At 33.6% G+C, this 23,552-nt stretch overlaps 1 protein-coding gene across 1 annotated transcript in view; it reads left to right on the top strand.

Annotated features, from left to right (window-relative positions):
- LOC110445860 overlaps window positions 1–19,814 on the top strand; it is a 40,834-nt gene extending 21,020 nt beyond the window's left edge. The window contains exons 3-19 of the mRNA XM_021490687.1: window positions 534–705; window positions 1,067–1,177; window positions 1,416–1,637; window positions 2,570–2,749; window positions 8,510–8,709; window positions 10,535–10,695; window positions 10,944–11,033; window positions 11,474–11,630; window positions 12,802–12,847; window positions 13,071–13,235; window positions 14,022–14,077; window positions 14,364–14,504; window positions 15,144–15,315; window positions 16,284–16,391; window positions 16,661–16,879; window positions 18,696–18,900; window positions 19,708–19,814. Of these exons, the coding sequence (XP_021346362.1) occupies window positions 534–705; window positions 1,067–1,177; window positions 1,416–1,637; window positions 2,570–2,749; window positions 8,510–8,709; window positions 10,535–10,695; window positions 10,944–11,033; window positions 11,474–11,630; window positions 12,802–12,847; window positions 13,071–13,235; window positions 14,022–14,077; window positions 14,364–14,504; window positions 15,144–15,315; window positions 16,284–16,391; window positions 16,661–16,879; window positions 18,696–18,900; window positions 19,708–19,742 (2,440 nt within the window). The 3' untranslated portion in view covers window positions 19,743–19,814. The remainder of the gene's footprint in view (window positions 1–533; window positions 706–1,066; window positions 1,178–1,415; window positions 1,638–2,569; window positions 2,750–8,509; window positions 8,710–10,534; window positions 10,696–10,943; window positions 11,034–11,473; window positions 11,631–12,801; window positions 12,848–13,070; window positions 13,236–14,021; window positions 14,078–14,363; window positions 14,505–15,143; window positions 15,316–16,283; window positions 16,392–16,660; window positions 16,880–18,695; window positions 18,901–19,707) is intronic.
- The last annotated feature ends 3,738 nt before the right edge of the window (window positions 19,815–23,552 follow it).

Raw genomic sequence — 23,552 nt, 5'->3', positions numbered from 1 at the left:
GTGTTTCGTCTTAGAATAAATGTACGAGGTCACACCATGTTCTGGGGGTCCCAGACGTACAACTCATCTTGGATATAGACCATCACTAACAGTACAGTTATGTTGGCTAAGCTTGATACTCGAATCACAGGAACTTTGAATCTCGTCGACGGCAGGTAACTGTAGCTAGATTATGTAAATTGTTGGAATAACTGTAAATCATATCTGACGGTATAGTATCAGACGTCATTTTATTGGCTAAACTCTAACGTCAAAGTCAAAACAAAACGTTACATATTGGAACGTCTCATTCATCGGGATACTCACGTCATTGGTTTTTTTCCCTGCTATCACGATCAAGCGATATTTCGGTTTATATAATTGGAATCTACATATTCATACAGATAAATTGTTTATTGCAAATGTAATACTATTGCTATTTCCCTTTAACACCATTTGGCCACATACTGCTAAAATAAGTATTTCACAAAGATCATACCTATTTCAATGCGTTTTCTTGCGTCGAAATATAAGTATTCGGTGTGATGTTTCAGGATTACGCATTGGGAAGTTAATAACGAAGATTTACATCATCAGTTTTTGAAAGATAACACTAATGACGACGATCTGACCAGTAAGCTGTTTCAGGACATGTACAGTGCCGACCCTGAGCCATCCCTCTTCCTCAACGACTACGCCGTCGTGAACGCACCACAATATACAACGGTATATTTCACCACATTATCACTACCATACGTACTATCAAGATAGGTTATAATGGTAACACTATTGACCTAGGTACGTGAAGACAGGTTTATTTTCCCCTTGAAAAAAAGGATATGTTTCTGTAGAATGAGGAAGAACTACTTTTATATACCTGTTTACCATATACGGGTGTTGACATATTTCAATTTACATAATAAATGCAAGCAAGTGGTAAAGTCTTTATTACCATGCACGGGAGTTCACAGGAAATACAAATTTTCAGGATAGGTTTTGAACGTTTTTTGCAAAAAGACTCATTGAAATTCAATAAGAAAATGTAGATCTATATTTTTGGTTGTCAAAGTATGTATCTCCTCGACAGGCTATGAAAGAACAAGCGGGGGACTTTGTGAGACGAAGTGTGCCTATCGGAGGTGTAGGAGCTCAGGGTCACTACATATCAGCAAGTGACATAGATGTCACCCAAATTAAGGTTAGGAAGTTAGGAATGTCACCCAGGTCAATATTTGTAGGTTACATATTCAAACGAGGCATATGTCACCCAACATAAGATTTATGAGTAATATGTGACATTCTGAAACTATATCACCGAGAATTCATAAAAAAAACTATGACTTTATTCGTAACATTATTGATACTCTTCTAATGAAATCTCTCTTATGTGCATGAAATATAAATCAAATTGTTGATGACATTGACGTGTGTGACAGTATCGGTTGGACAAACTTGCTGAGGCCGGACTCCCGATCTGGATAACGGAGTTGTCCATCACGGAGGCAGACATCACAGCCAAGACTACCGCTCTAGAGGAAGCTCTGACTATGCTATTCAGCCACGAGAAGGTAGAGGGGGTGTTGCTATGGGGATTTTGGACTGGAGCAATCAACGATGCCAACAACGCCCTGGCTACTGGATCTTCTAATTCGATTACTGTGAGCATTACCTGTATAAACGGTGATAGGTCAGGCGACACATTTATATACAAAGTCGTCGCTTTTTCTTACTTAAGGATGTACACCTCCGAGAAGTAAAATCATTCCTGTATTAATCTTTTTCTTATGTGTATATTGGAGAAAACAATTAATGGAAGTAGAAGATGCAAAACAAAACATTTGTCCGTGTGTTCGTTTTTGTACTTTGATCGATCAAAGACATTCGAACATTCGCAGAACAAATTCTAACAATATCTTCCAAGTATGTCATCAGATATGTATGAAGTTTTGCAGAATATATAAAAAATAGTCTTTTCTTTAAAACTATGGAAGTAGAAATTCTTAATCATAATCTTTTACCTAAAAAACTATTAATTTGTAATGAAAAAATAATCATTTATTTTACATTGTTTTAGCAGGTTTAACGATTGATATAAAAAAGTTCTGCTATCAAACTTTTTGTAATATTTAATGAGTTAAAAAGAAATGTGTTTCTTGTTCTGAAACAGACATAAAAATGGGGGTCCATGTGCTTCTTTTTTGTCCCATTTTTCACCTTTTTCAGGGTAAAAAAAAATTGCTTCAGTTACACTAAATATGTAAATGAATATCAATAATGCATACTTTTCCACTTTCGTGAAGTTCAAGAAACGCGCATTTTCAAAATGGCCCCCGAATAGGTATTTTTATTCAAATTTTTGAAAAAACAGTTATACACATATATTATATATTAAAATTGATCATTATTTGTTAAAAACCCGTTACACGAAATCAAAACGAGGCTTGAACGTAGTTTAAACCGCAGAAGAGTACATCATTTGGTAATAACCTAAACTGCAAGGGAAGTTGACAATATGTGATTTGTTTCTATCAATGTTGCTTCCATTCCTCAAATTATAGAAGGTTGATCTAACATATTTTTGCACTTACAGTTGAACACCGCAGGAAATAAGTACATTGAGCTTGTGAACACACAATGGAGGACAAACTGGACCAAACCCCTCGCGTCTCTGAGCCAAGAACTTTGTTTCAAGGGAGACTACACAGTGCATGTGAAGCAGAACGGAGTGACAAAGGGATCTCACAACATCTCGCTCACACAGGATAGCACCGTAGTGGTCCATGCCAAAACAGGTTGTTATTCATTATTTATTGTTGAAGATTGAATGGTATTTTGGTTTTGATCTAGTGGACGAAAATATTTTTGCAATTAACATAGGAATAATCTAATGCGACTGTGATTTATGCATTAACATTACAGTGTCTATGGTAAATTTGAAAAACAACCCTAAAATACTAATACTTAAGCAATGAATATTTTAACAACAGAATTTATTGACGTTATTTTAGCAACTGTTGTTATAGTCTCACAACAACATTTGCCTTCTCAATGCATTACAATGGAAGGATGCAGAGCAACTGTAAAGATTTTTTGTAAAACATAAGACATATAATTATTTTTCAGTATGTTGACAGTTGACGGTAATAATATAGAACTGTATCTCCAAAATAGCGCAATAAATTTCGTTCAGAAATCGTTCCAGATATACACACGCACTTCACTCCATTAATCTTTACTAAACAATACGGTTAAACTTGTCAGTGCAGAAAACAATTCCAGAAACCATTTTTGTTTCTTATGTTGTATTCTTGCCTATTTGTACACATCAATATAGAAAAAATGAATATAACACTTGATAATAAATTTCGTATTTAAATATGCTTTATTTCAGAGCACATATGTATCGGCAGTGAAGAGGAATGCAGACCAAGGTAAGAAACAGCATATAGCAGTTTTGTATTGGGCACTTTTTTCTTGAACATCGTGAACATCGTGATGTGTTTGTTTTAACAAATAGGATGAAAAAAATAATTCTAGTAGTTCCCTGTAACTGAGTGAGACCAGGCTATTTTAATCTCAGTCTAAGGTTATGCTACATCCCTATCTCGGGTTGTGTGGCGCCACGGTTGGGGTGATTTTATTCTTTATCACCTTACGTAAATAGCGCGATAGAGTCTTCTCGTCTTGATGATAGCCCATTTCCAAAGAATCACAAGGTCTCTTAGCTCAAGTGTAAACTGTAAGTTTAGCAGTTACTCTTCACTTCCGGATCTGGGGAAGATTATGAATATTCATCTTACCTAATTAATGCAAAAAAGCAAAGATGCGGAAAAAGAGGCTTGAAATTAGATTATTTTGGATGGAAAACAGAAAGGACAGACGAATACAAAAATTGACAGCTGGATGAGATGGTGCCATAACTAACCTCACTTAATTAAGTGGGGTTATAACGTCTGATTAACACAGTGTCCCTATGGTAACCTTATTAACCGAATATCTTGATTGGATAATAATAAAAGTCATCTTTCAAAACATACTCAATTTCCAACCAAACTTTACAAATTATATAGCCAAGTACAATTTGCCGAAGTTTATAACAAGTTACTGCGACAGTATAAAATTCCAAGATTACCTTCAAAACCTTATAGGAATCTAATCAAGCGTGTTTTTACGAAGTACATGTACGTACATGTATCTGTTTTCTTCTCTTTGGAACTTCCTAATTATAAACCTATATTATATTCCTTTCTAACTGTTGGTATTTTATGGAAAGTTTCTTAATGCTGTCTTTTGAAGTATAACAAAATCGGTATTGTGTGGTATTATACAAGTCATTTAGTATACAGTAGTAGGAATCCATACCGTCAACAAATGTCTGTTCCATCATCACCTGGACCTCCACATACAATGCTCCACTAGGAAGGTTTTCCAGACGGACGTATCCTATGAAGGCGTACATTTTATCCCCTGTCAAATCGATATCGGTCCCCAACAAAATTTATTTAGGCCCTGCCCATGTTTCTGACCTGCAAATGCCAGCATCGATTTTATCATTCAGAAAAAAAAGAAGATAAAAACAATTAACAAGAGCTTTTGTCGATGAAGAGAAAAAAGATAAATGCTAGTGTAACTCCCTTTTCCTATTTCTGTTTGAACTTATTTATCATTTATTTATTTAATTAGTTTTCTTTTCAAAATCTAAAACAAATATTGTTTTTTGACTCCACTCTTGCAAATAACTCGTAAAATTCTTATTTTAATAGACTATCACTTTCTTTTATATGTACATCTTCAAAGTGGGCTACACAAATGATCAAAAAAATAATAATCGTAAAGTGATATAGCAATATTGAAGAAAGATGCACTTGGCATTTCGTCGCGACCGCAAAACGGAAGACTGTACATGTCCAACACGCTATTAACAAGGTTCCATAGGACTCCAAAAGAGAAGCCAACGCTTAATTTGGGACTTTACATCCTAAAATTAGTATTAATAGGTATATTGTATTGATTTAATGAATTATATATGTATATGTACATATACTGTAAAACTTCGTAGAGTAATTTATTTTAGTTAAAAAGGGCCCTATATCTGATGTTGAATGATTAAGATGAAAAATATACATATCACTATAATACAATATTTGCATATTTAACATATCTAGATATCAAGCAGTAACTGTAGTTTATAGTTTGTAGTTTTCGTGTAGTTTTTTTAAGTAACCGTTAATGTGTTTGTTTTGTGTCGCATACCATGAGTGATAGATATGTCACTGTACCTATGTGTGGTATGTCTGTAAGTGTACCTGGGAGTGTTTTATCTACAATAAGCGAGACATTAAACATCACTGACCTTGAGAATTTTAATCACAAGACACAAGACATTATATAAACGAGACAATCTTATTTTAGACACGAGATATTTGACATAACTGGATATAAAATATTTCACATCACGACATTATACCTCACAAGATACTGTTCAACAAGATCGTAGACACTAGACATTTATATTTCACATCACGAGACGTGAGACATTATACCTCACAAGACACTCTTCAACAAGATCGTAGACACTAGACATTTTCAACAAGATCTGCAATGCGAAATAACGAAATCGTTATATTTTAATGATTTTAAAACCCAGAGGGGTGGTTTGACACAAGTTCCATTCAACCAGGAGTTAAATGCAATCAAATGAAATGTTAACTGGGGCTGGTGATAAGGTATACATATCCTTGTATATGGATTCTTTTGGAAATTTTTTAATCTAAATTCATGTACATCTAACTTACTACTGTGGTAAAAGAGGGTCGTATATTGTATTTTAAAATCGATAATATTTCAAAATTTAGATAAATGTGTTACATATTTGATTTATTTTGAAACATGTTTTCAGGACGTACATTGTAATTCGCTTAAAGAACATTTACACGGATGTCTTATTTCTATGAGTATTCCAAGTGTACCATGATCAACGGTTACTATTATATTATACTCCATAATGGTGTCTCCATATAGTATATATGATGACATATATACTATTTGGAGATACCATTATGGAGTCCACATGTTGTGACCCGTATACAGCACATGTCATGGTTTATGTCCTTTTGTGTTCTTTATATCATTAACATGAATATTTTCATATCATATTGTTGCGATTAATTTTACACTATACTTGGTAGAGTAAATAAAAAAGATTTGTTCCTTGGCCGTAGAATGATTATTTGTATAAGTACTGAACGTATATCATTTCACACTTTATTAGTAGATCAAGTGCCTTCAGGGTGTGTGGTCAAGATGTGGGACTGACAGTACAGATGTACTGACAGATATGCGACTTACCCCGAGTCCCCTCAAGCTAGTGTTAGGTGTATTTCAATTTCAATTTCAATTTCAATTGTTTTTATTTCCAAATGCAACAGATAGCATGTAGGAGTTACAATATACATGTACATACAAGTAAATATTACAATCCATTTATGTAAGATGGCGGAGAACATAGAGTAAGATAATTGATGACATCATAGCAATGTTGACAACATACAAAAGAAAAATATATAATCATTGTCAGTGGCACAAAGCTGGAACATACATAATATGAACGATTACACGCTAAAATAGCACGATATTTCCATAAACTGTTTCCGATTTTGTTGAATGTTTATATTTCAGTGAAATATTCCAGTCAAAAACGCTTAAAGATAAACGAGATTTTTTAACATGAAAAGTGCTGTAAAAAAATGTAATTTTCATTAAACTTTTCTTTTTAAATAATTAAATTTTCTGAAAATGTTTGAATTCTTATAAACATATTTAAATTTTTACATTTCCATAAATGGGTTCAATTAACATGCTTTTAGGTACGTTTCAGTTATTTTATAACTTACTTTCATTTCGACAAATAAAATTGCAACTTATAAAAGGTTTCACATTAAGTTCTATGAAAAAACCACAGCGATATATATATTGGTACCGGTGAGGTTTGTGCAACATATTACGACTTCGGTGAGTTAAGTTTGTTTCTGTTAATGTACGCAGATGATTTGGTTATTTTTTCGGAATCTGTACAGGGCCTGCAGACTTTTCTTGACAACCTTTCTGAATACTCTACAAAATTGAATTTAACTGTAAATGCGGAAAAAAATAAAATTGTAGTTTTTAGAAAATGTGGAAGATTACATAATGATGAAAAATGGTATTTACAAAGGAAGTAAAGTCGAATGTGTGGATCAATTTCCTTACCTAGGCGTTATTCTAAAATATAATAATATATTCACTTCTATCCAAAAACAAATACGAAAAGGACGAAAAGCTATGTTTGCATTATTTTCAAAGTGTTCATCATTAAACGTTAATGTAAAAACTATGCTACACCTTTTCGATACATATGTAAGCAGTATCCTTTTTCATGCAAGTGAAATTTGGTGTAAGCACAAAGCTCCAGCATTGGACGTGTACATTTACATTTTTGTAAGAAATTACTGAAAGTGAAGAAATCGGCCTATAACAATATGGTATATCTTGAATTGGGACGATTACCTATTGGTTGACGATGAAATATTGGTTTAAGATTTTAAAATCTTAAAAATTGTATCATATCCACTTCGTATAGATTTTTATTACAATGTTGTAGTAAAAATGATTTCAACTAGGCTAAAGCAGTAAGAGATGAATTAAGTAATCTAGGTTTTAGTGATGTTTGGTTAAATCCATGTATTTCTCAGCATAATATTTTATTACCATTGATAAAACAAACATTTTTTGATCAAGGCATACAATCCCTAAGGGCCTCAGTGGAAAACTCTTCAAAATGTTTATTGTATAAAAATATCATAGATTTTGGAGAATAATTACAATTTTACCTCACAAAATATATACCAATGAAATATCGCATTTGTTTAACTCGAATCCGTACATCTACACATTTACCTAGAGAACGTAGATATTGTAAACAGTGTAACTCCCCCTCTGAAGTAGAGGATGCATTTCAATTTTTATTAGTCTGTTCTAAATTCCAAAATCTCAGATCACGTTTTATCAAAAGATATTATTGGAAAAAACCATCTGTGTTTAAAGTCGTTCAGTTATTGAGTGTCCATAATATTAAAGAATTGTGTATACTAGGAAAATTCATCTATGAGGCAAACAAATTAAGGGTATCATAATGGAATAAGATTGTCTTCATTCTCTGTACTTTGTCCATGATTTGTGTATAATATGTATTGTATAATGATGGCTAATGGCCTAAAGTTCGAATAAAACCTGAAAACTTGTATAAACAGCACTTTGGGTGACCACGGCGCAGTAACTCTGACGGTGTCCTCTCATAACATGTTATCAATTTACCCTCAAGACAAAACCTGAACACTTAAACCCTTAATGTATTTGTCCCCTGATATTCATCCAATGAGATCTGAGAACGTATTTTTGGAATGCTATACACATATGAATTAAAATTGGGTCAGACACATAAATATATTATACCCACTAGTGTATATTCAGTCAGAACTGTTTGTTGTATTAGACAGGACGTATGGCGTCATTACTACTCCATCTCCTCCTTACGGGGACTTACATAGTGGGAGTGGTTGGTACTAACTTACTAGGGAACGGAGACCTGGAGGCAGCTACCCTAGGGACCTTCTGGAGTAAGTCGGGATGTTCCTGGGCCATAAGCACCTCGGAGGAACATGGTGGATCTCAGAGTGTTCATGTCACCAGCAGGTACTTTTTAATGTGATGACCATACCATGATGATAATGTTTTCCATTTGACTTTATCATTATGCGTACAAAAAATGCCCCTTCTGGCGATCTGACTTCACTACGTTTTATGTTTTATTTCCATTGTCTCATTTAAATACATGATATGTTTGCGGTTTGATTTACCAACGTATCATTCTTGCATCTTATTTTTCTTTTTAATTTGCCTACGTATAATTATTGCGGTCTATGTAATTTACCTACGTATCATTCTTGCGGTATTATTTCTCTATGTAATTTGCCTTCTCGCTGGCTTATGTCTTTATCTCTAAGTCTAATTTCTCTATTTCTTATTCTCGCTGTCTTATGTCTTTATATGTTAGTCTAATTTCTCTATTTTATATTCTCGCTGTCTAATGTCTTTATCTGTTAGAATAATTTCTCTATTTTATAGTCCCGCTGTCTTATGTCTTTATCTATTACTATAATTTCTCTTTTTCTTATTCTTGCTGTCTTATGTCTTTATCTGTTAGAATAATTTCTCTATTTCTTATTCTCGCTGTCTTATGTCTTTATCTATTAGTATAATTTCTCTATTTTTTATTCTCGCTGTCTAATGGTTTTATCTGTTTGTCTTATTTTTTCTATTTCTTTTTCACGCTTTCTTATGTTCTTATCTATTAGTTTACTCTCTCTTTTCTTATTCTCGCTGTCTTATGTCTTTAACTGTTAGTCTAATATCTCTATTTCTTATTATTGCTGTCTAACGTTTTTATCTGTTAGTATAATTTCTCTATTTCTTTTTCTCGCTTTCTTATGTCTTTATCTGTTAGAATAATTTCTCTTTTTCTTATTCTCGCTGTCTTATGTCTTTATCTGTTAGTATAATTTCTATATTTCCTATTCTCGCTGTCTAATGTCTTTATCTGTAAGTATAATTTCTCTATTTCTTTTTCTCGCTTTCTTATGTCTTTATCTATTAGTTTACTCTCCCCTTTTCTTATTCTCACTTTCTTATGTCTTTATCTGTTAGTCTAATTTCTCTATTTCCTATTCCCGCTGTCTAACGTCTTTATCTATTAGTTTTCTTTCTCTTTTTCCTATTCTCGCTGTCTTATGTCTTTATCTATTAGTCTAATTTCTCTATTTCTTATTCTCGCTGTCTTTGTCTTCATCTCTTAGCTAATTTCGCTATTTCTTATTCTGGCTGTCTGACATCTTTATCTATTAGTTTACTTTCTCTTTTTCTTATTCTCGCTGTCTTATGTCTTTATCTATTAGTCTAATTTCTCTATTTCTTATTCTCGCTGTCTTTGTCTTCATCTCTTAGTCTAATTTCGCTATTTCTTATTCTGGCTGTCTAACGTCTTTATCTATTAGTTTACTTTCTCTTTTTCTTATTCTCGCTGTCTTATGTCTTTATCTGTTAGTCTAATTTCTCTATTTCTTATTCTCGCTGTCTTTGTCTTAATCTCTTAGTCCAATTTCGCTATTTCTTATTCTGGCTGTCTAACATCTTTATCTATTAGTTTACTTTCTCTTATTCTTATTCTCGCTGTCTTATGTCTTTATCTATTAGTCTAATTTCTCTATTTATTATTATCGTTGTCTATGTCTTTTTCTGTTAGGCTAGTTTCACTATTTCTTAATCTTGCTGTGTAATGTCCTGTTGTTAGTCTAGTTTCTTTTTTGTCATTTCAATGGCTTTGCAAACTAAGTGTTATTTTGGCAGTTTTATTTATCTGTTTTTCTTTTTGTCAGATACAATGACGCTATACTTGCTATTTTCGCTGTCTGATTAGCTCTTTTACTTAATCGACAATGCTGTTTATAATCCTGTACACCAGGACGGCAAAGTGGGCTGGCCTTGGATACGTACTTGGACTAAGTGATGGCATAGCTTCCGGAAAAATTTATGCATTTTCCGGATACATTAAGTTAGAGAACCTCGCTTCAGGATTTTCTTACCATAATGTACAAGTGACAGTCAGACAAACTTTTAAAGACGGTAAGTACAAGCGAACACTAGTGTTTTAAAGTGTCAAACTTGTAAATTGTTATATTGTTAATTGATTGAGATGGAATTGTACAGGTATCTAACGTTGATGTAAAGCCTTTGCAACATTACAGACTCCTTATAACTTTGTTTTTATGATATGACATGACAAAAACATTAAGAAGTTTCATTCAAACTGAAGTCTACACATTTGTATGATAAACCATATTATAAGCTTCCCTTGAACACTTTATCTACAGACAGTGTGCTGTACAAGGGATTGAGCTGGCAGCCCCGTGTCCAACCAGGATCCTGGGTAGAAATAGGTGGGGACTTCAAACTCCCCAGTGGTAAGTTCATGTTGAAAAGACAAAGGTTTAAACCATTCAGACAGTTTCGTATATCTTAATAGGTGTCCTTGGTGATGAACATACGTATAGGCTAGATGTAAAACAAATGTCGGGAATGGTATAGATGCAAACAGATACAAGATAATATCACGAACATTCGTGATGGTTTAACAACCACGTGGTTATCATTCAATTGGTTCTGTCCTGAAAAAGTGCCAACCGTTAAGAAAACTTAATTCAAACAATACTCGTTGAATCAAAGGTAATGCATTGTCACTTGGTCTGTCATTCTGTATTAAGGATTACAGCTCATGCTACGCTTTGAGTTTCAATGTTCTACGCCAATATAAACAGAAAAAATATATTTTTCATTATTTGTGTTTTCTATTGCAGATAATTCGGAGATGCCATTTTTTCACGGTTTTGATATTTTATTTCAGATATAAAAGAAATTAAGATTTACATACAGATCGAACAAAAGGACGTTAACTACTTCTTTGATGACGGAAGTCTTGTAGAGCTCATTCCGGATCCTGATTGGAGGGCGACAGCTGAGAACAACATTGACCTCAACCGAAAGGTCAAACTAGATATTATGTGAGCAATGAATTTTTCTTATGGATCAAGCTACAAGAACGATGGTTAGAATGGGATAAACGTGGTTTACAATGAAAACCAAAACGTTTAAATAGATATATCAGTCTAATAATGATATCTATATCAATATAAAATGATAGAGCTAAATGTCAATACATTGTGATGGCAGGTTGACAAAACACTAGAGTCTAGAGCATGCATACAACATTGAGTGTGTTTATGTTATCAGAGGGATAGCTACATTGTATTATGCCAATGATGCAGCTTTCTCTTCGCTGACATTTCAAAACCAACCAATACAAAAAACAGATTTTTAAGTATGATTGTGTTCCTTACCGTAAAATAAAATAAAAAAATCACCAAACACTTGATACCTCGACGTATCATAATGTCAAATTCAAATAACCATAACCTGCTGTAGCGTAACAAGGACACAACCAGACCCAACGGCATTACTTTGCTTGAGTACATTACGACTGTAAATACCAAGGTGACTTAAATGTTGGGAAGCTTTTAGTGGAACAGACATCACTTTATAAATAAGATAAACCATTACTGTGATATGTATAATGAAAGAGGTTTACTTTTCAATCTGTTTATCGCAAATGTTGACTTCAAGTTAAGTGAACTTGTACTTAAGTCAAATGACATTGTATATAAATATATATTAAGATGTTATATTTACAAAGTTCTTCACTGAACATGTTGTTACGTTCACAGATGTTCTGTTTTTTTTATATTTATTTTACTCTGATGCCACATATATTTATCACTTAATAAACACAAACTTGTTTGTACAGTGGATGAAGGTAATAACACAAGCTCTACGACAACGAACTGTAGAGTAAAGCTTCAGGATTCCAGACAGCTAGATTTCTTTTCAGTATATGTTTCATGTACAACTTTTAAAGTTTACTGTTAACGGATTTTGCATGACCTCGCGCAAACATCAATATGAACAATGACCTACATACTACATTAACATATAGTTTATGCGACACACAAACCCCGATTTCAGACAATACTTATTTCTTTGAAATGTATGAACACATAACTCGATGAAAAAATGTTAAATTGAACATCTTCTTACCTCATCTACTAGTTAACATATCGTTTTGTTTATAAATTCATATCGTCATCTGTGGTACTCTATTATAAAATTAAATTTCAGAACTCGTAAAGTGAAAAGAGTTTCTCTCAAGGATTTCACCATAGAGGTTTGTAATCAATCATCAAAACATTTGCTTTCCATTCGTTTTGTTCAATATTCTGTGTTTGTAAAGCAAATTATTTACCTTAACTATCCTTTAGTAAGGAAAATAAGTAAAGACATATAATGATAACGCAAAAGTCTATAAAATTAAACACATGTATTTCACTAACATACAACGCTTGATGTTTTGACTATTGATCTGATTGAGTTTCAATTTGACGTGATAGGTTGAACAAAGACGCAGTGAGTTTGGACACGGCACTGCTGTCAAAGCCAGTTTGTGGACAGACGCGGCCTACAATTTCTACAGAGACTTTGTTTACAATACGCTTAAGTCGGAGTGGGCCGTCATAGAGAACGCCCTCAAGTGGAGGGGCATGGAGTGGAACAAGGTGAGTCTACCATTGGAACTTTTCTTGTGGTTTCTATTTTTGACAACAAGCCATATGACGATAGATATTCTATCATGTTTTGCAAAAATAAAAAAAAAATAAAGGAATAGGTAAAAAATAGGCTATTTCGAAATATCGAGGATCTTCAAAAATATAATAATATGAATGAATAAATAAAAAACGCAAACGTTATTTCGTGATACGAGTTGCGGTGTTTTAAGCAGGCGCCACGTTATTTTAATCGTAATTTTGAATTTTAGGAGTTTCATTAAAGATGTTTGGTATCTAAATTGTTAACATTGAACATGTGTTATTTCATTGAATTGATAAACAAGATTTGACAATCGTTCATCTAGAGGACGACACTTTCCCATCATGTATATAGCTACAGGGCAATTTTTATTGAGGTTGTATAAACATAGCAATACGTAGAATAGAATGTGTAAAGTACCTAACTCTTGATCTGCTTGAGGATTCTATATAGTCCATTTTTACTGAGGCGGTAATAGTTATTTTTATAATAACCAAGAAAGAACTTTTTACATACAAACTAATAGAGTACCGCTCTAGGGTGTAATTAATGAAGTAACGCAATATAACCCATGCCGGAGATAACATTCCGGGTTACGTCATGGTTACAGAAATATTGATATTTGGTAACTTATAATGAAAATATGAATGTTTATCGCAACAAAGAAAGCAATCATAATTAAAATATATTATACTGCAAGAATGCATCTCAATTTATACAATCTTGTTTCGATAATTGATAATTGTTATTTACAGGGGGATTTAAAATTTGATGACGCAAATGCAACTATAGATGACCTATTAAGTAACGGGTAAGTACGGAAAGAGGAATACACTTGATGGTGACAAATTCATAAAAAATATACATTTTGTAAATAGTGAAGTTATGTTTCAAACATAAAGACACTATATTTTACACAGCAGTAAAAGTGTCAATGAGTTGTAATCAATTTCTTGCAATACTCGAGGCTTAATGAATTTCACACCTAACAAACTGTTCAATTGATAGCAATGTTGTAAACAAACAAACATCAAGTTTATGTAGCATAGCAACAACGTAAACAATTATTAGGCTATTAATCATTAAGGTGCTTGTAGGGTATCTGTCCGTGGTCACAACGTGTTTTGGGGCGTGGAAAAGTGGGTCCCAAGCTGGGTACAGAGCATCACAGACAAGGACGTGATGACGCAAACCATACAGGACAGGATCTCCCAAACTAGCAATCTCACCAAAGGGAGGTAAATACTGTCCGCTGTTACCATATCTAAGTCGTTATCAAACTAGAGTTAACTTTATTACTATAGTAATAAAAACTAGAATGTCAAAATTACCATCCATATGATTGAAAAATAGCTTTCACTCTCACTTGAACCACCTTATAAGACTATATATTTGACCACGTGATGGTAAATATCGACACTGTAATCCCAGATAAAACCCTTACTTCAACTATGAAAGCCATCAACAATGACAGCTAACCGTCGCAATCAACAATTAAATAATCGGAGAAAAAATTTAAATTAACATTTTAAATTTCAATAGTATGTTTCCAGGGTATACTTCATGTTCCCTCATAGGACGGCTACTTCAGGACAAAATAATAACATAAGCGTAACGTATGTCCAGGAAGTAAGCTCTTCACGAACGCATGTGTTACGGGAGCTCCACTCTTATTTGAAGTCGTTTATGTAAGACAGACCTTTTAGTTCTATTGTAGATATCCGTAATAACCTTAAGGAATGGAAAGTAAATCCCCAAAATGACTATGTACCTGACTAGATGTACTGCTTCCGTCAGATTAGCCCATTTAAGTGCTAACATATAAACTGTATTACCTACTGGGATGTTAATGTTTACATATAAACTGTATTAATCAGACTTGCTCACTGGGATGTCAACAACGAGGCCCTACACGACGACTTCTACGAGAGGAAGACCGAGAACGTCAACATCACCATGGATATGTTCAGGCAGATGAATACAGCCGAGCCGGACACACAACTCTTTCTAAATGATTTCGCTGTGGTTAACAACGCCCCTTACACAACGGTATATATAAAACAGAAAGATCCCCACTTCCTGATAGTAGTATACCTACACACAATGTTTACATGTCGAAGTTGATTCGAATTCCATGCGCTTGCTCAGAATATCGAGATTTCTTTAAAGATATCGAACACAGACTGAAACTTACAGCACTGGGATTCGATTATGTTTTACTTGATTCAAAATTGGAGGTTATTTGGAATATAAACATTAGCATTTATATTATGTTAATTAGTGTATTTTACTGTTTCGTTGTTTCTACACTGGCTCTCTACGTTTCGTACTAGATTTACATTAAAGTATTGTCGATGAAGCAGGTACCTGTTGAACACCTGCTGTTATTGTTTATTGTTCTGGTACTGTCCTGGGTTTCCGTGTAAATCACTCCTTTGTTTATTTTTTGTCAAAGTTTCTTTGATTTTAAATCCGAATGAGGTTTTAGTTTTGACCTCAGCGTTCTCTTATTTTACACCCCTTAGCAGGGAATCATCTTGCTACAGCTGACTGTTTCGTTATGACAATGGTTTCATCAAAAGTACATACATTTAATATAACATAATATACATCACCCATCAGCATTCAGAATAACATTCAAATAAGATAAGATTTACCCCTATTTTGTTATATTTGAAAACAGCCGCATGATTTTTATATGCAACAAATAAACATAGTATACTGTAAAGGGACTTAAATAGATTATTTATATAGATAGGTGTATTTATATATTTCCCCTCAAATGTTTAGAATTGTTTTTGCGCAAAAATGAATGTTTCAATATAGTTGTTGGAAAATGTGAAAACTTACTGTAGCATTATATCAGTCATAAAAAATGTTTTGTTTCCGATTTAACAGATAAAGAAATAAAAGTGTGTACGGTGTGTACCCAATGAATGATAGTTTTACCAATAAGGCCGCAGTTCTTTATGAAGATACCAATTTCTGAGATTAAAAAAAAACTTTTCATCATACAGGCCATTACAAGCCAAGCCAAGAGTTTCTTGGCCGCCCAGGTTCCAGTCCACGGAGTGGGAGTACAGAGCCACCTACCGTCAAGTGATATTGACATCACTCAGCTAAAAGTAAGTATACATTTTATGCTGAGTATCATATTTCATTTCTAAGCTCGAATATCACATTTACATTTACAAGTTAAACAGTATGTATCGAATGTTTAAGGTGTGTTTTTTCTAATATTTGCATTTCGTTTGAAAATGGCGTTGAGACTATGTACAAATCAAATGTAGTTCTAGTTTTATATTCCGAGAGATGTAATCGATTGATTAAAATGAATGCAATCGTAGAACTACCGAAGACATGTTGTCCATGTTATAAATACATATACCTTCAGTATCGACTGGACAAGATTGCAGAAGCTGGTCTACCCATCTGGGTCACAGAGATGTCTGTAACCGACACTAACGTCACTGCTAAAGCACAGGCGATCGAGGACGCCCTCACCCTGTACTTTAGCCACGAGAAGGTGAAGGGCGTGCTGCTGTGGGGGTTCTGGTCAAAGGCCATCTACGAAATTGACAATACCTTGGCGACAGGAGAAAACTCTATAACAGTAAGTTTGAGAATAAAAGCCCGTTTCTGAAGTAAGAAATACTGTGTTCCCAGAAAAAAAAGCCTAGCAACGGGCCACATTTCTACGGTTAGTGCGGATCCTTATATGGCGTGGTTACTGCTATGGCGTCAGAAATTGCCTATAAAGTTTCCTGCAACGTGAACAATACCTTAACATGAGGGGTGGGGTATCTACAAATAACACGGATGGTTCCTGTAAACGCTGTTTATGGCGTTGCTCTTTGCTATGAGCAATGGCTGTAGTGTTAAGATTTGTTATATAATATAACACACACAAAACAATAGCTGGGAATATACTTTGACCACTATTGAGAGGTGTTTTTAAACGGTGACGGCTCCTTATCGTAATGTATCTTACTCTAGACAGTAACGCTGCAGAAGATACACAATGCACAAGGTGGAATCGCAGCTTTGTTGTAATTTTGAACTTACGAATTCACGTGAATGTAAGTTTACATTTAAACCATGAGTCGCAATTAATATTCGTTGGACTTTTTATTGCGCAAAATATGCAATATCACATATAATTTGATGAATATCTAAAGCAAGACCATGTTCGTGTTAAAAGATAAATCCGTTATCATAAACGTTCACTACAAAAACGAAAATAAAACTACCTTTGGGTTATTCAAATCGCTACAGTGAACTGTTTTGTTTTGGTAATACAGTAGAGCACGTGCTAGTATGTTGACCAATGGAAAATATCAAAGGTCAATGAGTCACACACCGCAGTGTATAAACATATATGTTACCACATCGCTACTTCATTGGATGCGCTTATTAATGTAATTGTTAGAAACATTACTATTCAAACAGTAGTAATGTATGTATTAAGAGTAAACCATTCCATTAGATTGTACATACAGTACAACTGGCTTATTTCATTTTCATCATGTCATTTTCATCATATCATTTTCTTCCTTTTTCCTTGAGGTGTAAAGATTTCAATCACATTTATTTTCATGTTTCGTTATTTGGGATATTTTGTTTTTCAAATTGTTGGTTATTAGAATATTTGATTTTTCAGATATTTGATTAATATAATTTGGTTATTTGAATGTTTGGTTATTTGAATATTTTGTTATATAATATATGATTATTTGAATCTTTGGCAATTTGATGTATGATTATTTGAATGTTTGGTTGTGCAGATGTTACATAATTCAGATGGTAGTTTTTTGAAATATTCAGTTATTTGGATATATTTTATTACTCCGTTACATTATATGTATTTGGATGTTTGGATGTTTCGCTATTCGGAAGTCCATTAATGCTGATTGCAATAAGGATACAAGCAGGTGGGTCAGGATAATATTTTACAGATTAACAACGAGATAAGAGCCAGGTGTACACTGTAATACAATTAATTTTCGCTACCAAACTAAACGTGCTTAAAGGTTATTATAAGGTGGAATACATTTCAGTGACCGTTAAGAGGGAACGGAGGAAACATCAATAATTTGGAAATAGGCGTTTTCCCGATTAGCGAATTCTAGGTTTTGAAACTAATTCTTCTTTCAATAAATTACCTCATTGAACAAGGATTACGGTTTGCATTGGCACAATTCAGATAGAACATCCAAAAGACCCCCCCCNACCATCGAATTGGAAGTTTACACAATTGTCAGGCAAATTCTTTCACATAATCTATCTCAGTCCCTCGGACGTTTTAAACAATAAAGATATAGCAAAAAAAAAAAAAAGAGAGAGAGAAATCGTTGCTGGTCATTAATATGCCGTTGAATTTGTATTTCAATATCAACAATTTCGTATTATTCATGTACAAACTATTTCAGTTGAATGAAGCTGGCCAAAGGTACGTAGATCTGGTGAACACTGCCTGGAGAACTAACTGGACAGGCAAGTTAAAAACCTACAAGAACAAGAGGTATTTCAAGGGAGACTACTCCATCAAAGTCAAGAAAAATGGAGCTACATTGGAAACCATTGACTTAAACCTTGCCAAAAACCGGAAGTTGACATTGAAAATAAAGGGATCAAGTAAGTAAGATACAAGATACAAAAACAAGCCACACACAACCGATATATATATATATTATACACACACAACCGATATATATATATTATTATACACACACAACCGATATATATATGTTATTATACACACACAAACGGGCTGATACTGTCATATTCACAGAAATTCAAATATCTTTAGATTCATTTCTAAACAATTGTAAGTCACGAATAAAAGAGTTTGATAGGCTCAGTAGACATTGTTCTATAATAAATGGACATTCAGTATACAGGTTTGTATTTCTGATTCTACAGAATGCTAAACACTTTCATAAGATGAATTTTAACTTAATCTTCAAAATATTTCGGAAATTGTTAAAACAATATGATTTGCATTCAATTTGGAAAATTGAAATATGTTTAACATCTTGAAAAACCGCCCTAATGGATATACTTTTGACAGTCATTCTTCCAAATTGTTTGACCTAATAATCCGTACATGGTGATTTTTTTATTGAGTGAAATTGGCAAGTTATTTTTGTTATTGGGAAAAAGTCAACAAGAGATGTGTCATTTGTGTACACATATAGAATAAACACAGCTAACATATAAAGAAGGAAAACACACAGAAACCTAGACATGCAAAGAATACACGCATAATTATATACACATGTAAGAAGTAAACAAAACACATACTTAAATGTATTTATGCTTAGAATGAAACAGAATATATTTTAGATTTTATAAATTTTTATACTCTATTGTAATGATAACTTCCTTCGTGAATCGTTTTATAACATACAAACTATATGAAAGTCTTTCCTCTGTTTACAGCCAAGTCTCCCAGGATAATAGTGAAGATCCGCTGAGGATTCGTTTCATCCGTAACAGAAACGGAATCCTACTATTTGTAACAAAAGTTATTAAATAACTAAAGACAAGGTTTTGAGTTTTCTTATAAATTTATGGTTACATATCGATATGATTCCACTCTTTCCGTATACCATATCACGAGGCCACTTTGATTCGATCATAACAATGTTACCGGTGCACTGATTGAGGAAATGAGCTAAACGTTTTTAAAACAACTGCGGCAAAATAATGGTAGAAAAATAAGTTATGTACATACTATAAGCTTATACGCCATATGTATTCCCGAAGGTCCCGCTCCTGCGATAACTATTCTATCATCCAGTGATGTCGGACCAGAAATCTTCTTCGTGATATTCCGTTGCTCTGGATAAAAATGAAAGTGACTTTGAAACTTATAGAATAAAAACAAAGATACCTTCATCTTAGCCAGATTAATTTTATAATTATAGTGAGAGTAGTATTGCACCTTACAACCATCATATAGTGAGAGTAGTATTGCACCTTACAAATATCATATAGTGAGAGTAGTATTGCACCTTACACACATCATATAGTGAGAGTAGTATTGCACCTTACAACCATCATATAGTGAGAGTAGGATTGCACCTTACAAACATCATATAGTGAGAGTAATATTGCACCTTACAAACATCATATAGTGAGAGTAGTATTGCACCTTACAAACATCATATAGTGAGAGTAGTATTGCACCTTACAAACATCATATAGTGAGAGTAGTATTGCACCTTACAAACATCATATAGTGAGAGTAGTATTGCACCTTACAAACATCATATAGTGAGAGTAGTATTGCACCTTACAAACATCATATAGTGAGAGTAGTATTGCACCTTACAAACATCATATAGTGAGAGTAGTATTGCACCTTACAAACATCATATAGTGAGAGTAGTATTGCACCTTACAAACATCATATAGTGAGAGTAGTATTGCACCTTACAAACATCATATAGTGAGAGTAGTATTGCACCTTACAAACATCATATAGTGAGAGTAGTATTGCACCTTACCAACATCATATAGTGAGAGTAGTATTGCACCTTACCAACATCATATAGTGAGAGTAGTTTTGCACCTTACCAACATCATATAGTTAGAGTAGTTTTGCACCTTACATACATCATATAGTGAGAATATTTGTAATTAATATGTTTCTTGATAATGATGCAATTAATAGGGTTTAAAATGTGTTTGCTGGATTCCGCACTTTTTTCTAATTTGGATTTGTACTTTAATAGCAAACAATCGACATCAACCTGCATCTTATTAACGTTAGTCTCTTTTCCTTTTTTTTTTTGGCCACTTTAAATTTCATTACCAAATGTCCTTATAATACACACAACTTGACATTTACCTACAGTATGACACTAATGCTCGTCTCATTATCCCTCAAGGAAAGTTTATTTTTATCAACCATAACATGAAAATGGCATCTTATTCGGTTACATGTCACGTTTACAATTCAAATGATACTATCTCGCGACTAAGACGCACTGTCTCATATAACCTGACATCGACGCAATATTCTAGAGTGACTGTAGACAACATAACGGGTACCACACATGATAAAAGGGACAACTATGTACCTGGATTTGCGTTTTAGCAGTATTTGTCTTGTATATTTATAAGTATGCCTAGTTAACTGGAATAATTTAGTCAGATACTCCACATCGTTTATCCACCAGAACCATATATTATATCGATCATGTAACCTTGTACAATGTACATAGAAAATGCAAGATCTGAGTCGGTCTGTCCATATTTTTCAATTAAATTTAATAACCTTATCTCACTTAAATTAGCCATGCATTATAAATTGGCAATGATTAACTGTGACATTAAACATATCCCCTAAGGATATGAGCGTGTAATCCCACTAAATTAAGCACTTCAGACTGATTTCTTCTGAAATGTATGAACATATATCCAATCCAGCTAATGTAAAAGTTAAATATGTTTAGGCTCGGAAGTGTATTTACTCCCACGTATAGAATGTACCTACATATGATGAGCTGAAGTTTCTGTCAAAGACGTTCCCAATGAAAACCTTGATTATAACTAGATATATTAAACGTACTCTTCACTACCCACATAGGTATCTCAATTTATACCCTATACATATATTTCAATGTTTCAACACCCAACACAATTATTGTCGTACCGTAGGTAAATGTCAAAATGACGCAGGGTTTCCGACGAATAGGGTCATCATCATGATCCTATTTAGGAATGTGTCACTTTTTTGTGTGAGATCATGTTGGATGTTATTGGCTATACTCATTAAAGTGCCTTGTTGTAACAACAGTGATTCTCGCTATTAAGATATGACATTTCTTGAATTGGTCTAAATTTACATGTCGGGCGTCGTCGATAAGGCAAAAAACGCTTTTCTCCCGGAACTACTGGTCTTATTCGTCTTGTATGTATGCACATGTGATAGTGATCCTGTTCAAGTGTGACAAATGTTAACAGAATATTATTGACTTAACTAAAGCAAGGTAGCTGATTTACGTCGTTTTAAAAGTCAGTGTTGTTAAGAATGCAAAACCTAATGCAATTATAAATATAAGAGTAAAATTTATTTATTTTAATAAAAGTTATGGAACAAATTTTTTCCAACTTATATTAACACTCTTTTTTGTCTGTATGGACGTGGTCGGGCATATTACCCAATACCTGTCCGATCGAGGATTAGAACCCCGGCCGCCTTGTTGAAAGACGAGTACGTTATCCACTATGCTACCCGATCATCCGGTTAAACAGTCACTCTCTTTCTAGAAAGAAAGCGTTTCCAATGCTAACATTCATAAACATGTTGATATGACCTTTTTATAAAAAAAAAATGCATATGAAATTGTAATACACATTTTGTGTGTGTGGTTTTTAATTCAACATATAATAAGAAAACGGTTCAATTAATATAACGTACAAATGCCCTAACTTCACTATTATGTAGGGTGAACTTACAGAACATACTATAAACCGACTTGAACAATTATAATTATAAAAAACCAGATGAGTCTCAAATAAACGAAATGGCTACATCGTGCGGTAAAATCTAACTTTGTTTGGCTTCTTGCATCGACTTACTTGTTTGTCTAAACCGATGAATATTTATCTGGTATAACTATGTATTATATTACACAGTAAAAGTGCAAAATTGTTGCGTTATACATAGTTTTATTGCCAACTTATGATTTTTAGAAACATAAGACATAGAGATTATTCTTCGAACTTAAGTGTCATTGTCATGTGTCATATCTTTGTTATTTTACATCGACATAGGAAAGATTTAAATGGGTGTGTTAGGCATTACAACAATTACAAGCAAATTTTCCAACTCATGTTAATTTCTTGTGATGACGTGAATGGAACCGCGAAGACGGTCTTACGTTTTAGGTAACTGGAGTACCCAAAGAAAACCAGCGTGACCGAGCAGGTGACCAAGAATCTTTCACCCCGATCGGGGACTCGAACCCCTGTCGTCTTTGTGAAAGCCGGATTTGCTATTCATTTCGTCACCCGACAACCCTTCTTTAGGAAAGAACGTGAATTGAAACATGAAACTTGAAACTTCTCAAAATTTAATAAATAGTTTCTTTTGCTTCCACGACCGTCATGTTTTAGAGTTCGACACTATCAATGTTCTATAATACAACATGCAATAAAAGTGTGTCAGTTTACAAGAATAGTGATAATGAAGTGACTAATTCATACAATAATATTTATTTATAATACAAAATGGCTATAGGCCCATCAAGGGATAAACACTGGATCGCAATTAG

Source organism: Mizuhopecten yessoensis, unplaced genomic scaffold (assembly GCF_002113885.1).
Source record: "Mizuhopecten yessoensis strain PY_sf001 unplaced genomic scaffold, ASM211388v2 scaffold2383, whole genome shotgun sequence".
Classification (NCBI taxonomy): Eukaryota; Metazoa; Mollusca; class Bivalvia; order Pectinida; family Pectinidae; genus Mizuhopecten; species Mizuhopecten yessoensis.
Note: the sequence above shows the minus strand (reverse complement) of the source record. Positions and strands in the feature narration are given on the sequence as shown.